Consider the following 18,895-nt stretch of genomic DNA (forward strand, 5'->3'; position numbering starts at 1 on the left):
TTTCAGCCCTCTTTACAACGTAACTCAAGAACTGCAGCACCTATAAAAGTATATCTGTGATATGTGTCCATCCATATCAAAACGATGCACTTGTCGGCTGCTACATGTGTCTCATTTCACATGATAGTTAGGAATAAATACCAGACTCATATCAAGTGTAGATCACTTCAAATCATCCCGAAGTAAAAATGTATAAGGAATGTTCTCTGTATTCCTAAACCATGTGGCTTGGATGATTTGAAGTGACCTCCACTTCAGAGATGAGTCTGGTATTTATCTCCTAGCTATCATGTGAAATGAGATACATGTAGCAGCCGACAAGTGCATCGTTTTGATATGGATGGACACATATTTTAATTCTTCTACACGCTCGCTATGAATTGAGCAATGGAGTTTTGCCAAAGCTCACTACCATTCGTAAGATGCTGTGAACTACCAAATCACAACAGTTTAAAATAATTAATAACCGTAAGTGGAGAAATTAGCTACATATATTTGAAAGGGGCTTGAGCTTTGTCAACTCTACTGTTTTTGTTGGTTTTCGATCAAATGTTTCATTTCAAAAGTACCCAATGACAATTTTAATGACTTATCCTGCACTTTTAGGCAATTTATACCGAATTTGTTTTTTTTTACACTTTTGCTGGGATGAATAAGTCTATTAGTCCCATGGCCACATGTTTTGATTTGTTACAGTGGGGCTATTGATATCTAAAGAGATTGAATATGGTCATTTTCACGGTAAAGGGTGTAACTTTTGATTTTTAGGGTCAAAATTTCAAACCACTTAAATATGTTTCTGTTTACTGTAATCATGCATAGAAGCAACTTAAATTCCAGTAAAATAGTGTTTCAAGGCTTAAACCTTTTGATTTCTGATAAAAAATTTGACATTTCCATAACATTTTGGTTAAAATCTAAGAAAAAATGTATTTTACATAAGCTCAGAAAATTATGACATGAAAGCTGGAATACATGTGAAATCCCATTCCAAAGTAAGTCAACAGATATAAGTTAAATTTTATACCATGTTTTGCTATGTTTGTAATTGCAATTTTGAAAATTTTTAACATCAAGGGTCATTTGCAATGGAAATTTCCCAACCTTAAACATATTTTTTAAGTTTTAATTGGGTTCCTAAAATAATTTAAATGTCTAACTTCATGTACAAATACTACTTGATGAAAGGAACCTCCCAGCCAAGTTTCACAGAAATTGGAGTTATTTTTTAGAATTGGCAATTCAAGCGATTTGTGTTTCGGAGGCTTCAGTTAACAACACAGGTGATCATAAAAGTAAAATATTTGGCTAACTACTACAAGTTGACATGAAAAAATAGGTAAAAAATATCACAATTACCAATTTTCATGCTTTGCTTCTAAGTATTGAATTTCAGTTGTGACAAAAATTAAATTATCACAGCAAGTCATTTTTTTGTTTCGAGGCTTCATGTTTACAATGGTTAAACATGGCAGAAGTAGTGTTTTTGAAAACAACACTGTTGGGATCATCTAAGCTGTTATTTTCTTGTGTGTATTGAATCAATGATTCTATGCGGCAGATATTGCAGATTTATAACATGATAATTTTTTCACCCATTTGTTAAGTATGGTGTTATTTGCATGTGAAGCCTCCGAAATGGGCTTTCTTGGATATTAGTATATTTTTCAAGCATTAACCATAATATCAATTTTTTTTTTAATTTATGACATTCTGCACATATCATGCAACAATTACAATGCAGATATCAATATGGAACATACCAATTTAGATATGCATAGATGATAATTAAGTTTACTGTTGTTTCGGAGGCTTCATTTGTTTCGGAGGCTTCAATTGTTAACGGAAAGTTTGTATTGGGTCCCATTTTCAAACGGTGATATATATCTCCATGATTTAAAAACAAGTGACTTGAGGATCTACTTTGCTACATTTTGATAAATAGATTGGATGAGCTCTTTTATTTATATTTGCCCAAGCTTGCTGAACAGTTTGTTTCGAGGCTTCAAAAAGTTAACGGAAAATCGGCTCTTTGAAGTCAAGATTTTATAAAAATTTTAAAAGCTTGCAAATCAACTAATTTTTGTTACCCATTTCAAGTTAAGATATCAACTGTTATGAATCAAGAAGAAGTGAAGAAATAACCAAGAATTATGAACCAAAGCTATACCCACAAAGTTTGTTAACAATTGTTAACGGAAAATGAAGCCTCCGAAACGACAAATATCGAAGTCCGGTTCTCAAAAATACAGGGCTGTTCACAATTAAATCTAATGTGGCAGTGTTTACTGAACATATGACCGTACTTTCAGGATAAGAAAAATTATCCATGAACTAACTGAAGAAAACACAGGGTTTTACAAAATGTTACTGTTTTTTACAGTTTTTCAAAATGGCAATATTAGGTACATTTAAGCCTGCTAAAACTGAACGCAGTAACTCCCGAAGATGATTATGCTACCCAAGGTAGCTGCTAACTAGATGACTTATGTGGCCAAAAATCATGGAATTCTGTGGCTTTATTAGAAAACTACGGATCAAAATGTTAAAAATCCAAAGTTACACCCTTTACCGTGAAAATGACCATATGGTATTTGCTTAAAGCAAGGTGACCTGCCCGGGTGACCTGATATATTTTGAAAATCAAATTCTTTAAAACTTATGAATAACATAAACTGTTGCCCCTTCTAAGCATTCATGTAAAAAGATCTGTAAATGTTCATTGTAAATGCGACTAATTCTTCATGGAATTACTGACATTTAATACAGCGTAAAACTGGTAGTCTACAGTGTTTTAATTAATGATAATCATCATGATCATGTAATAAATTGATATCAAATGAAAGATCCTATTTTTCTCATTAACATACTGAAATTAGGAGTTCCAAATCCGTGTATTTCCGAAGATATCATAAAACAACTGCTGAATTAGTCAAAAATGTGGTATACCATATTTGAGACTAATTCGGCAGTTTTTTGATGATTTCTTCTGAAACATACCGATTTGGAACGCCTAATTTCAATATGTTAATGAGAAAAATATGAGCTTTCACCTGATACCAAAATCTGCATTTTGATAGGGTAAAGTTGGGGATGAGGCTATCAATCAGGTCACTCACCTTTAAATAATATACAATGTACCAAGTTATGCCAAGTTACAATATTTTCTTTTCTCATGATATTTTCAAGGCGACATGCTGTACTGCATGTGGGTGATATCCGTATACAGGCTGACATTGGACAAAATGCCTTGGGTCTGCAGACACGGAAGAAAGACAAACAGAAAACAAAATCTCAAGGTATTTAAAAGTGTTGTCATTTACCAAAGTCTTCCCACAGAGAAGGTATCGTACCCTTCCCATAATGCATTTCTCCCATTTCAATTTTCTGTACTGATTTCCTATCTAATGCAACATGGGTCGAAAGTAACGAAATGTACAAAAAATGTACCTCAATGAGCAGAGCATCCAGATCTTGCAAAATATGTCAATTTTTTGACTATCGACTCATGTTTAGCCAGCCTATTCTCAAAATGAAAACAAAGGGAACATGTACAAAGTAATGTGAGTGTTGTTAAAATGTGGTGATGTATCATGTTGCAAAGGATTCTGGGAAGAATACAATATCTTCTCTGGTCTTCCCATAATGTTTTGTATAAAATTACCCATTATCAAGACATGGATCTTGCTATGAGAAAAGGTGGAATTAAAGATACTAGTTCACATCTGATGTCAGCTGTCAATCAAAGTCAGATATGATATTGATAATTCCAAATTTCAAAGTCAGGTATGGTTTGTGTACAATTTATCGTGATGAAATTTCTGAACACAGTTGAAAAACAGTTATTTTTTCACCTTACACAAACCATCTCAAAAGTTGGGTCTTATTTTAAAATTATAGAAAACTTGTGTCAGCAATGCCTAGAAAAGTTGCTTTTTGCCATTTTCTGCAATTCTTTTTCTCGGATAAAGGCAGCAGATGAATCAAATTTCCTTTTATGCGCTACTATCCAATCACAGGCTGGGTGCAGAGTTTTATTGAAAGGATTATCAGATGCAAACAAATGTCTTTATTGCTGACTTTTATTATTATCTGTAGATCTTAATAACAGAAGGAAATATTTATCTATTTGTTTTGCTTGCCATTGTATTTCAAATTCTTATGTCTTTCATTTCAGCAATTGGATTTTTAACACTCGCCATCTTGACAATTTGCTTTTTAACAATCATATCACCCCAAAACCGATAGTTTTAAATATACCATCAGTGCCATCAGTATCTTTGGAATGCACTTCTAGTGTCCATCAGGGATCAGTTTATTTTGCATAAAAATATGAGACCATTCAAAAGCCACCTTAAAACACATTTTATTGAAATGACTATGCAAGAGCTGGAGCTGGACCCCTAAATTTTATGTTATTGTAGTTGAAATATGTGTAATGTGTAATATGTTAATTACTATAAATGTGCAATATTTATGTTTTGAGTTCACTTGTCTCGGTGCGTTGGAGGGGTCACACCCCTCGGGTGATAGTGTTCACGCTCCTGGCTCCTACTGGCTAGCCTACCGGGACAATCTTTTATAATTTTTTATTTTATGACATGTTTTGTATGTGTATTTTTGATGTATTTTAGCCAGTTATGTAAATAAATAAATAAATAAATAAATAAATTTATAGAACATCAATGAGTTAAAGTGATATCACAGAAGAGGAATTTTTCTCTAGATTGCTGGAAAGGGCAGATGAACTGTGTTAGATCTTTGTGTCTTATTATGATGCCAAGAACAAATTCCTCACTTTCATGTTTTTGTTTTTGTTGTGGCAGGTTCTTCCATCTTGGAATCTGGGTATTTGGTTTCCACAGTAAAGTTCATCATTCAGGTATGTAAAGATTTATTACAAACTTTGCACCTTTTCACTTCTATATTATTGTATATATGGTCAATTGGAGTTTGTATTTTGGTGATAGAATTATAGAAAAGGGCTACCAACTTGTTTGAGGCAAAGTGCCTGGAGGTATACACTTAAGCTTGTTTCGGTATTGGCATTTCTGAGGGTCAGAGTGGAATCCATATTATACTAATTTTCACCAAAAATCGGACCCTATTCACCCTTTGCATGGATCTGCCATCTTGCTACCAAAACAAGGTTCTCCTGCAAACGCATGCGCAAAAAGTGTGTTGCTGTTTCTCACGCTTTTCTAGCAACACGCCAGAAGGCTTTTGCAAAGCGTGCACAGCAATTAAAGCACACATTTTACAGCCGTATACACACACACAACACACATTCTGCGGAGAGAATCTTGTTTTGAAATGACCGTGCGATGGGTGAATATCCCGAGGTGAAATTTCACATTTTTTTCTCAAAATTTTTGCATGTTTTGGTAAATTAAGTTTAATAAAATTGGCCAATTTCTTGATAAAAGACCCATATACTCATGGAGTATAATTCTACCAGAACTCATAATTAGCTGTTTTCTTCTGTTTTCTAGGTGCTATCCGTAAATGTAGAAGCCATCAATTTAATGCTGTTACATGTCAACACTATGGGGATTGACTCACTACTGCATGTCACTATCAGTAATATCTGCCTCTCTGGAGATGTGCTGACAGATAAGTGAGTATTTGTTTTGGTTTTCTGTCTGTCGGTGTGTCGGTGTGTCTGTCTGTCTCTCTCTCTCTCTGTTTGTCGGGGTGTCTACACATTAACACTATGGGAATTAACTCCCTACTGCATGTCACTATCAGTAATATCTGCCTCTCTGGAGATGTGGTGACAGACAAGTGAGTATTTGTTTTGGTTTTCTGTCTGTCGGTGTGTCCGTGTGTCTGTCTGTCTGTCTCTCTCTCTCTCTCTGTTTGTCGGGGTGTCTACACATTAACACTATGGGAATTAACTCCCTACTGCATGTCACTATCAGTAATTTCTGCCTCTCTGAAGATGTGCTGACAGACAAGTGAGTATTTGTTTTGGTTTTCTGTCTGTCGGTGTGTCTGTCTGTCTGTCTCTCTCTCTGTTTGTCGGGGTGTCTACACATTAACACTATGGGAATTAACTCCCTACTGCATGTCACTATCAGTAATATCTGCCTCTCTGGAGATGTGGTGACAGACAAGTGAGTATTTGTTTTGGTTTTCTGTCTGTCGGTGTGTCCGTGTGTCTGTCTGTCTGTCTCTCTCTCTGTTTGTCGGGGTGTCTACACATTAACACTATGGGAATTAACTCCCTACTGCATGTCACTATCAGTAATATCTGCCTCTCTGGAGATGTGGTGACAGACAAGTGAGTATTTGTTGTGGTTGTGTGTCTGTCGGTGTGTCCGTGTGTCTGTCTGTCTGTCTGTCTCTCTGTTTGTCGGGGTGTCTACACATTAACACTATGGGGATTGACGCACTACTGCATGTCACTATCAGTAATATCTGCCTCTCTGGAGATGTGGTAACAGACAATTGAGTATTTGTTGTGGTTGTGTGTCTGTCTTACTGACTTACTGTCTTACTGTTTGTTAGTCTGTATTTCTGCCTTACTGTCTTCCTGTATCTGTCTGTCTGTCTGTCTGTCTCTCTGGTGACTGTTTCTCAAGTTGCTGTTTGCAAGGTCTGTTTTTTTATGACTTTCATTGAGCTATTCCATTTAATTCCCCTATGGAAGACACACCCTTAATCTTTCCACACAGGGAGTGTGAATTTCAAATGGGGTTGCCTGAATTGGTGACTATATTTTAAATCTACACCTACTGTATGGGAGATTAAGGTTAGAGTTGGGCGACTATCACTTTTTTCCTAGTCGACTAGTCGGCAGCAAATAGTCGCGACTACGACTATAGTCGCGACTATCTGTGGTTAAAATTGGACTGAAAAATCGGGTGAAAGATTGGTGGCAATTTAGTATTTATAATGCATGATTACAGGACCTGTGATTGCCGGCATCGCATCACAGTTTGCTACACAAACCAGCACTGTTGCGATACAAATTGCTACACTGTATCGCACGTTTGCGATGCAAATATTTGACTGTAAAATGCTGTAATATAGGCCTAACTTTTCTGTTCAATTAAATTCACTTGCCATTTTCCAGCAACAGCACAAGAAACTTCATATAATTTCTCAAACCTTCAATATTCCAATAGCGATCTTCGTTCGTTTCCATGTTTTGCTGTGCATGAAAATATGTAAACATGCCGGCACGGCAGTGCATATTTTCCATGGTATGCTCATGAACGTGTTGCATCGTGCATGTACGATTAACTTTCACCTCCGACCCACGCCACCTGACCTCATCTAGACTACTGCATTTGTCGCTACAGGGGTGGCATTGCAACATTACGACTGTTTGTCAGCTAATTTGTTTATTTTCCTGTTGCTTTCTAAATATTCTGTTACCACAATAAGCATAGCTTTTTGAAATTACGTGAAAAGTACTTCTAATGAAATCTAATCTAATAATATTTTCCTAAATTTTCCCTTTTGGAAAACACTTCTCGGAAGTTCTCGCTGTTTCTTTCCAAAGTTGAAATAATCTCATACCTTCAGTATATAGTTGGTACAAACACCCAACCTGGGTCTGTACATGCACGCTATGACACTGCTACACCTGTTATCGCTGCATAAATTATAATCATAATGAGATGTTCGACAGTTCTAAGTAATTTGAGTTTTTTAACGGCTTTTATCTTGTGGGAAAGTAGTTCGACAACAAGTCAATAACACCAATTTAATGATGATTTATGGACATTATGATTACTTGTTGGTTAGTGTTACTATTGGTAAGACATTGACTAACATTTTTTCACATTTTTCGCAGTTTATATGTTAGTATTTGGTTGGTTTTGGTGCGAATAACTGGCACTTTTAAAGTAATTTTTTAACACAAAAATATACTTGCATTAGTCGACTTTTGGTTTTCAATAGTCGTAGTCGCGACTATCAGTAATAGTCGCGACTAACGACTATTGGCGACTTAGTCGCCCAACTCTAATTAAGGTCATGTCTTCATAGGGGATGTATGGATTTCAACTGAAATACTCCACTTAATAATACCCATTTATTTGTTTCCATATAGAATATTTTCAGCAGACTTTTCCATAGAACAAGCAGCAGTGAGAGTTTTGCAGAGTGCTCAGCAACAACAAGTAAGTAACAACAGGGTGGGTTGTGTGTATGTGTTTGTTTTCTAGTGATGAACCTGGAGATCTGGATCGGCCCGATATTGGCCAGATCGCATGTGGATCGGGATCGGTAAAAATCCACTCAATTGCCGATCCTGTGAACCGATCCAACATTGTTTGATAAAAAAGATATATTCCGACCTGAACGATGTTAAAAACGATGAAATTAATAAATACTGAAGTACATGATGTGTTCCCACAATAGTTACTAAGTTCAAGAAACGATAAACCTTACGTTATATCACATAATTAACCCTATAATGCCTCGTACATGACTGTATATACGTACTTCCGCATTTTACGCAGCAGCGCTGTGAGCTTGTTGTTATCGTAAGCATGCCACTGCGCACCATGTCTGCGCAGTTTCACAAGTTCATGGTTACCCAGGTTAACGAACTTTGAGAAGCAAGCTAGAATTGACCAGATTAGCGCCGCGTCGCTAGCTTATAGAATTGTGTGCTACACGTGCTGTTTGCATAGCTTAATTGGTACACATGTTTGTTTACATTGTTTGTTTGTTATTGTTGATGAAATATGTGTAATGTGTAATATGTAACTTATTCTAAATGTGTAATATGTAACTTATTCTAAATGTGTAATATGTAACTTATTCTAAATGTGCAATATTTAATACTTAATATTTATGTTTTGAGTTCACTTGTCTCGGTGGGTTGGAGGGGTCACACCCCTTGGGTGATAGTGTTCACGCTCCTGGCTCCTCCTGGCTAGCCTACCGGGACAATCTTTTATAATTTTTATTTTATGACATGCTTTGTATGTGTATTTTTGATGTATTTTAGCCAGTTATGTAAATAAATAAATAAATAAATAAATACGCAAGTCGGCATAAATGAGTTATTTCGTGGGATATCAAGTAATTCTTTCAAGGTAAAATACTAAATATATGTACTACTGAGAGCTACTGAGCAGCTGAGCATACATGGAAGTATTAAATGTGTCACAGTCGTCATTCATTCTGAGTCGGAAAATAGCCCTAACGTGGATCGGATCGGCCGACTATTGTTTTCACCGACAGACATTGACCCAGCTATGATATTTCACTCATACATAACGTGCGGACACATGTTAATCATTTACATCTATATGGTTGTAAGAGAGCAGCAGAGGGGGCTACACACCATAATAATGCATATGGGGTATAGGTTCCCCATCATATCATATCATACCACAAAAGTCAGTGCTGTTAATAATGAAATGTCAGTGCATAGAGGTCCACGGTTACGCTGTTAACTACATAGGAAGCTCATAGGGCCCATGTTTGTTGGTGAAAACGTGTAAAGGTGTGTGTATATGTTTGCCGGCAAATGTGGACATTTTTATGAAACTTTACATTCCAACCATAAATGTTACTGCAATCTGAGACTGTCCCTGTTTAGCTGAGATGTGAAGTTGACTGCAAGCAGCGTAATAATTTATTTGAGAGTGCAACCTCCATTGTTGATTTTGGGATTCAATCATGTTTCACCGTTGTTCATCACCGTTTAACAACGATGCGTCCGCACCCTCTTCGTGGTTTATGCAGATGCGCGAAAACAACAAAAACAAGCTAAAGATCGTCTGATTTCATGAGAAATATCAGTTAGTCATTGCCTGAGACAAAATGCCACTCAACCTTTATAGGCCTACAAGAAGATTGATGATTTCTCTGTTGATATCACTGAGCAATGAAACTACAAAATAAAATGGCAGTGTAAACCAAGTTCCAGGCATGACGAATTGTATGCGCTCTTGTGTAACACGTATGTGCGCTTCCGTCAACTTGTGTTCGCGTCACATATATGGAAACAATGTTTGGCTCCTGTACAAAGGTATAGAAAGAGTTGTTGAAATAAAAATTAAAATAAAATTTTGCTTCTTGTATGATATGGTAATCTTTGCAAATGTTTGATTTGCAGGAAGAAAACAAGCAATCTGACGTAGCACAAGCATCAACCAAACTCAAGATATCTACCCAGCTCAACATTGTTGACAAGTCACTCTTGGTAGGTTGCAATATCATGTGATCTGTATGATCCCACAAAAATGGACTATACCAGTTGAAATCTGTACACTCCTTATAGAAGATGTGACCTTAATCTTCCACACAGGAAGTGTGAATTCAGAATAGGGTTACCTGGATGGGTGACTCCCTTTGAAATCTACAGTCCTTGTGTGGGAGATGAAGGTGATCATGTTTTGATTGTCTTTTATATAGGAGGTGTATGGATTTCAACTGGAATAGTCCAAATAAATAATACAGGTATTGTTTTTAGCTGCTGTCGTGCATCTATCGTCTCATATAACACGGGCGATATCATTATAAGTAAAATTGTACCAAAAATAATTCGAAGTTGATTCTTGTAAATTGTTGAAGTTTCATCATCATCATCATCATCATCATCATCCTGTGGAATAGCTCAATTTCATGATTGTTTTCTATTCCTGTTTCAGGGTTTGTCAGTGACTGTGAGTAACCCTCAAGTTTCACTTCATGATGGATTCCTAATTCCCACAAACTATTCAGTAATTGAAGGTAAGTAATTCCTATTTTACGGTAATGGGTGGTATAAACTTACCTGTTTTTGTATTTTGATGTCTTTTAAATTTCTTAAAGTTTTCAAATGTTTTAATATGTATGATCGATTTGTAATTTTACATGTAATTTGGCCATTTGAACACAATATATGATAAATAAAATACAGATAACATGCGCGTATTTTGGGGCTTTGGTGGCGCCAGCCCCCCGGGTTCAAAGTAGGGGGCGGCAAAAACGAAGGGGCGGTGGAAGAAGAAGGGGCGGCAAAAACAGGGGCGGCAAAAACGAAGGGGGAGGCAGAACGAATTAGCAAAGAAAAAAGGGCGGCAAAAATTTAAAAAGCATAAAAAATTTTGAAAAAAGGTTGCTTTTGGGACGCTAGCGCCTAAAATCCTTTTTTTTTCTTTTTTTTTTTTGCTCTTCACTTTTTCAAACGACCGTGAAAAAAATTGGGTCAACCTTTTCGGGCTTGTTAAGGAAGGGGCGGCAAAATTGTTTCTTATTCAGCCCCCCGGGGTTGGGGCGGCCACGGTACGCCACTGGATAATAATAAATTGATAATCTGTGGGAGGTCATTGAAACCCAATGAGGTAGAATCAAAGAGTACCGTTTGTGTGTTGCTCATGGAGGCCACTTAATGTACCTCCAGATCATTTTGCTATGCGCCTGGTTCAGAAACTCAATCATCACAACATTCGTTAACAAACCATGCCCAAGTTTGATTGAGAGATGACATCAGATGCAAACTAGTCTTTTATTTTGTCTTTGATTATAGCATGCAGTCAGTATCAAAAAGAGTAAGGTGTTAACGGCAGAATGGTTAACTTCAAGATTGTCCTAATCCATCCTAGGTTGGATTTTTACAGTCCTGGGTATAAATATGATCTGTGTCATATTGTCAGCTATGGTGGAGGACATCTAATTCAGATATATATATATAAAATAAATAGTATTGCTTTAATAGTGTGTTAAAGGCAACAACAAATACTTGTCTAGATGAATGGACTGATAAAATGAGAGTTGTTCAAAGATTTTTGTTTCTTTTTCAGTCCCACCAGTAGATGCAGAAACTGTGGTGAAACGATCAACAACTCCTACTGCGGAAAGAATAACTGCAATTTTCAAACAAATACCAAAGGTATGTGAAATAAGTATGAAATACCTACAAGACTTTTATGTAAATTGTAAACAAATAAGCTAATTAAAGTATTTAATTTCAATACTACATTATTTTTCAGTCACTTGGAATGTTTTTGCTAGGGTCTTCACCAGATGGTGATGATATCTTGTGTATATAATGCCCAGGAGGGGTGCCACAATATCGTAACACCCTATGATGTCATACTATTAATCGCACAACATCATCCCGATTGTACAAGATACACAAGATACCACTATGTATGAATATCACTCATATAACAAATAAGCTGTTCAGTGATTAGCTGAAGATGAATTCACTGGCTTAAAATTTGCATACAATTTAAGCATACATTTTATCACTATTCAAACTAGACTTATATGTTCATGTTAAAATGGTCAACTTTCTTCTACTGATTGGAATGATGTCCAAACAATTATCAGATATGTGAAACCAAAGCCTACTTATATAAAGAATATAAAGAATTGAAAAAATACAACTTTCTTTCTTATAAAATACACTCTTGAATAAGTCTGCATGATATATTCTGTAATCAAATGGATGATATTGGATTTCTTCCTTCTTTGCAGGATGTGAAAATACAAGTAGATAACATCTGCTTCAAAATTACTCTACAAACACAACAAAGGTATGTAGAGAAAGAGAAATCATTGACATCAGAGACTGTAAGGATGCTAAGAGATGGCACTAAAACAACTTTGTGCCAGTTGACAGTGTTGCACCATTTATACCTTTTTAATTAAAGGGGTGTTCATAGATTCAGAAAAAAACTGATCTATTGTATCATAAAATAACAATGTTTGGAGTCAACGTTCGCCATGATCCTCAAAGTGAGCATGTGAAATCAACACAAAACTGTGGAATCTAAAAATAGCGCTAGGCAATAGAAATAGTCCCATGATGCATTGCGCTGAAATAGTGCTAAACACGGCCTGTTTTAAATATTTTCAGGCTCTTTGATCTGCAATTTGACTTTTTATTGTTGTTTTAGCTCATATACTTTGATGTTATTTCAAATAACACAATGTTTAGATTTGTGAAGATCTGTGAATTTCTATTTTAAGTTATTACACGATAACAGGATATATATTGTTAAATTAAAAATGTAACCGCAATGAACTTGATTGCTTTCACAATGTTTCCTTTTTCTTGGCCAGAATAAGTTGTTTGTAAGCCACGTAGAATGTCCGTATGAAGGACATTTATTGTTTCGCATGCTGGCCATATGCTTAAACATAAAAGGATATTTTCTCAAAATATCAATAGCTATCTAAAAAACCACTAAACCAAAACTGGGCTTGTTTGTAATCATTTTGATGCATTTTTAGTGCTGATTACAAATATGGTCATTTTAATGAAAATTTGACACTTGTCTTCTGCAACCAAAACCCATGTGGAGAGGGTTAAATAATTACAGCATGTAGCAAGCAGGCTTGAGATGCACAACACACTCTACCTGTTGATTGCAAACAAGCAGCTACATAAAACATTTTCTCGCTCATTGGGAAACAGTATGGAAATTCGCTATTTTTCCTGTCATGAGCGACATGTACAAATGGTTTGACTCCTGTTCTAATCCTTTATTTATTTCACAGGTCTCTTACACTGAATTCCAAGAGTGTATGTTTCACAGCAGAATTAGACAGTGATTATATGATAGCATGTAGTAAAGGAGGTGACTTCTTGCTGCCATCAGCTACTGGCAAGTTCTTCTGTACTGGTACGTAGACAATATTCAGATTGATAACTCATGTAATGGCAGTGGCGTAGCTAAAGGGGGTAAGAGGACAGCTGCTGCCCCCAGTGAGAAATTGTGCCCCTCTAAATTTAGTTCAATAATGCAGCATATGATTCAATTCTATTCCATCGATTGTTGTAAAATGGGAATCTGTGACATATCTCATACTACAGCCGCCTGTCTTCAATTAGTGATTAAAAAAAAGTGTAGGGATTTATAGTGCGCTACACACTAGCAACAATACTTGGACATTGATCCACAAGCCTTGGCACACTTTACAGGTTGTCGCTGACCACTATGGCCCATATCGTTCCACAAACCATTAAAAAACAACACAGTGAATTGCAGCTAAGAACCGTACACCCTAGACATTCCACAATTGACCATGGCAGCCAGGATCAGCTCCCTGAGTTTCATACAGGTTACAAAACTTAGGCTGTTTGTGGCTCAAACGCAGCTGAATGTTAAGATATGACATCGTTGCAACCATGACATTGTTTGAGGGCTTCTTGGTTAACATTTCTTTTGTACTTTTATCTTGGTAGATGTACTTTTAACCAATCTGCAAGTGAGAAAGCTGTTTTCTCTCACTAATGTTACTACAGATATGCAGGTAAGTAGTCCAGTGAGAGGCTTTGTTTCATTGAATCGGATCATAAGTGTGATCATGACCTCTCTGCTTCAATATTCAAAAGTACAATACTGTTAGACATAAATAAGACAATATTAAGAAACAGTGGGTTGACACTGCTTTGCATGACTGTATGTTTTCTACATGTAGATGGGAGCTTACCATTGCACTTCAGTGGATCTGTGTTTGAAGCCCTAATCTGGAAGACATGAGTGTATGGATTACACAATCAAAGCATTAGGCGGCAGAGCGGTGCTTATGAATAATAATAATAATAATTTATTCTTATATAGCGCATTACATCAAAGACCACAAGGCGCTTTACAATTAAAACATGTGTACGTAAAAACAAAATACCCATTGAATTATAAATATACATCATTAAGAAATAAGAAACAAATGAAATAGGCACACGATGAACATTGCACAAAAGGGATTGCACGGAAAAATGCATGCAAAATGAGCAGAGAAACAACTAAGTGAAATGTTCAAAGTGACGGCATAAATAAAGCAAAATAAGTTTAACCAAACAACAATTTGTATAAACAACGGCAATATACTGCAAACAAATATCAGAGATGAAATTAGAATCATAAAACACAAAATTCTAAAACGCCAAGCTGTACACTACTTTGATAACACGTGAGTAGAAAACAACAAAAATGAAAATGAAGTATACAGCGAAGCAATTAAACACATGATAAATTCAATGCAATATCAAAAATGGCAAAACACAAAATCAAATTGAATATGAAACATTCCAAACAAATGGATACTTTTAACGCAAACAATACCAAAATTGGCGAAGCAAACATATTTACACCAGGTATAATACTCAAATGAACAGAGCAATCACGAGAACAACCAAGAAAATAACTTGAGTTATACGAGGTGTAGGCAAAATATTATGCGAAACATATTGCACACTTTTTTAAACATAATTAATAACCAAAATTGCACAATTATTAATAATACAATAATATCAAAATATCAACAAACAATACCAAAGTGGCGAAGCAAACATATTAACACCAGGTATAAAGCTCAAATGAAAAGAGCAAGACACATCACGAGAGCAACCAAGAAAAATAACTTATACGATTTGTAGAAAAAAAATATTATGCGAAACATAATGCACATTTTTTAAACATAATTGATAACAAAAATTTCATAATAATTAATAATACAATAATATCAAAATATCAGCAAACAATATAGCAAAGTGTCGAAGCAAACATATCTACACCAGGTATAATGCTCAAATGAAAAGAGCAAGACACGTCACGAGAACAACCAAGAAGAAACTTGAGTTATACGAGGTGTAGACAAAATATTATGCGAAACATATTGCACACTTTTTTAAACATAATTAATAACAAAATTTGCATACTAATTCATAATACAATAATATCAAAATACGATGTAATAGTTCAGACATTGAGTATACAAAATCCAAATGAACAAATTCGCAAGTAACACGAAGTTACACAAAGCACAGAAAGTGATGGCAATGCTAACTTGATGCAGAACAATGACGTTATTAACTAGAGGAGAGGTTACTAGCACTTCACTCTAATGAAGGGAACACAAAGCCCTGTGTATGTCAATCATTAACAAGGCGATTACGTCGATTAGAGCAAGAGAGTGCCATCATTTTCTTAAAGCCAGTGTAGAACTTTGCCATTGCACCTTAGCCAAATTAGCTCTACAACCTATCTGGCCCAATTTCAGTTCACCAGGTCCGAAAACATGAATACATTTCAGTAGTTGGACAGGAAGTTCCTGACAACATGAAAGTTGAGTGCTCCCCAGGGTCGGGGGATTAATTAGAAGCTCATTATATTCGGGTCAGTAGAGTACATCAATGCCTTCCATAATTGATAACTAACATTTTGTTTTTCATTATCATAATCAGATCAATGAGACCGGTATATCAGCAGACATTTCAGTACGACATTGCCACACTAATTATGCGGATCAAGAATTCTCCTTCTGGGGTCATGTCATCAAGGAATACCAATCCAAACGTCGTCTTTCAAGACCTCTATTTGGTCAGGCAATGCTACCACCCAAACCAGATATATCCTTGGAACGGTAAGTGGCAGAATAAGTTCATAAACATGTACAGTCCAGCCTCCCCTATCCCTTATTTTTACTGATCTCTTTTTTATCTGGATGTATGAATTTCACATTGAAACCTTGCTCTGAAGCATTCAGAATAACATATCTGTGGCATATGTCAGTCAAATGTCAGTCACCTGGGAACCAAGGGAGAACAGTGCCAGTCACCCCAGGTTAAATAAGAAATAAATTAATAAATAAATACCATCTTTCAGTGACATTATCTTATGTTGAGTAATCTTTTGTTCCAAATTTGGCATTTGGTCATTCAATGGAGAATCATACTTGATTCACTTATTCATATTTTCTCTTATGCAACCAATGCTTGGTCCCATCATGGCTGGATAAAAGAGGTTGGACTGTACAATTGTAGTTGATTCAACTTGTAATAGACAACAATACAATAACTTGCCAATAAAGTCCCAACTTATATTCGTGCAAACTCACAAACAGCTGTGTCAGTATCTCTAATATACAATTCAATTTTTAAATTGAATTGTAAAATATTATTAAAATATAAATCCACAATCCATCTCAGTTGTGAACTTAGTCAAATGTAGAAAATGTTCTGATCAAAATCAATAAATTCCGAGATACTTTTTCAGGATTTAATCACTGTCATTGGAGGTCTTTCCTTTTTGGTGTCACAATTTACCTAAACTTTCACTTTAATCATGTTTTCTTGTTTCAGAGTTAGACCCACAAATTTCATAGAGCAATTTTGTCTGCCGGTAGATGTGACCTTTGATCTGAATGACCTTTCCAGTCACATGATATGGCCTAGGATGCCATCTTGTTCTGCAGTGTTGGCTAGTCTCCGGAGTGCTGTACACATCACAACAGACGCAGGTTAGCTACGAATGCCCCTTGGACATATATCTACTATTTAGACCTGAATTGAATTTGAGGTTCAATAAATGTCAATAAATGATGAGGCAATCTTATTATTGAACTATCAGTTCAACATCAGTCTAGTATTATTTTCACATTAAATAAAAATGATAAAAATTGTGGTCAGCTCCACTGGTCATAGCAATTTAATACACTCTGGTGAGCTGAAGAATTATACATGTGTACTATGTGCCCCTATGCCAATCATGCACATGCTAATAACAACACACTCTTGGCAAACATTAGGAAAGATCCAAGGAAGGCTGATTAATCCTTGTGGCTCAGTAATTACAAATGCACCTAACTTTATCAGTAACAATTTGAAATGAGCTATTCTGATAATTATTTTGATCATCATGCCAAACTAATTCATTTTATTAATTTGATTAATATATCAACACTGACGGATATGTGCTTATTTCTGCATTCACCCTTTTCCGTAAATCCCATAAGCCTTTGCGGGTAGACCGCTGATTTTATCGGTGTGATGTCAGATGACAACATCTCAGGTCTACCTGCACAGGCTTATGGGTGAATTGTTTTCAGTTTTAACAAGAAAATATTCCATTGCCTTCATTAGTTAAAACATGCTAAATATTAATATTTACTTAATTCGTTAAGCACTACAACAAATGTTACAAGTATCTCAAAGCGCCGTTGTTTATAGCAGATATCAGATTCAGGTATGTTGCCTATCATTATACTGCGGAATGAGGGTATGTTGCCTGTGGGGGTTGATGCTAAGTCAAGTTTGCTTGTGCGAACTAAAAAATAGCACATATAGTGCAAGCGTACACAAAAGAAACTTCGCCGCGTGAGATGAGCGATGTCGCCAGGTCTGAACACTGTATCAGCGTCAGCTGAATTCAAGTACGCTTACAGAGCACAGGCATGGAATATTCCAATCTATGTGTTATTAATCTATGCATATCATGTTTGCACAGGATGGATTGGGACAATATTAGGCTTAGGTTATCATCCACTCCAAAGGATGGATTACTCTTGTGGTTCATTTACCCAATTCTATATACACCATGGGAAGTGTGGAAGTCTAAATTTTAATATACTACCAATTAAATAATTAAATTTATTGAATACACAAACTTTTTAATTTATAATATTTTGCTTGGTAAAGTAGTTCAGGTATTTTGTAATCCTAATTTTAAACACCTTTGTCCTTTATCTGTAGCTATCATATCATAAACACATCACAAAAAGAAATTACTGGTAAGGGGGGTGATAGAGTTACGCAATCTAATGTTCAGATATCGGTAGGCCTATATTTTTAAGAGAATAGATGGGTATAGCTATATATTTTACCTTCATGCAAATTAATTGCTAAGTTTTAGGTAAAAAGAAGCTATGTTTTTGCTATGCAAAAAATGCGTATAGAGGTTGTAATATGGGTGGTTGTGAAGAAATTCCAACCAAATGGCCATTAATTCAGTATAGGAATAAAAGACACTTGAGTTTCTCTATTTTTGAGAAACTTATAGAAAACTATCGTGGGACGCGTTTCGATTAATGGTGATCAAGACTTAGTTGATCTTTTATTAATCTCATCAGCTACATTTTGCTCAGCTTAATTTTAAGATCACCTAGTATTTTGGTATATTTGTTCACAGTAGAAACATGGATCTGCATACCTAAT

At 35.7% G+C, this 18,895-nt stretch overlaps 1 protein-coding gene across 1 annotated transcript in view; it reads left to right on the forward strand.

The window, feature by feature from the left end:
- Nucleotides 1–18,895, forward strand: part of LOC140163439 (bridge-like lipid transfer protein family member 2) — a 201,694-nt gene that overhangs the window by 8,972 nt on the left and 173,827 nt on the right. The window contains 12 exon segments of the mRNA XM_072186753.1: nt 3,190–3,299; nt 4,827–4,882; nt 5,493–5,617; nt 8,063–8,132; nt 10,085–10,171; nt 10,620–10,701; nt 11,754–11,842; nt 12,433–12,491; nt 13,459–13,583; nt 14,147–14,214; nt 16,148–16,326; nt 17,045–17,202. Coding sequence (XP_072042854.1) covers nt 3,190–3,299; nt 4,827–4,882; nt 5,493–5,617; nt 8,063–8,132; nt 10,085–10,171; nt 10,620–10,701; nt 11,754–11,842; nt 12,433–12,491; nt 13,459–13,583; nt 14,147–14,214; nt 16,148–16,326; nt 17,045–17,202 — 1,208 coding nt within the window.

The sequence above is a fragment of the Amphiura filiformis genome, chromosome 11 (assembly GCF_039555335.1).
Source record: "Amphiura filiformis chromosome 11, Afil_fr2py, whole genome shotgun sequence".
Classification (NCBI taxonomy): Eukaryota; Metazoa; Echinodermata; class Ophiuroidea; order Amphilepidida; family Amphiuridae; genus Amphiura; species Amphiura filiformis.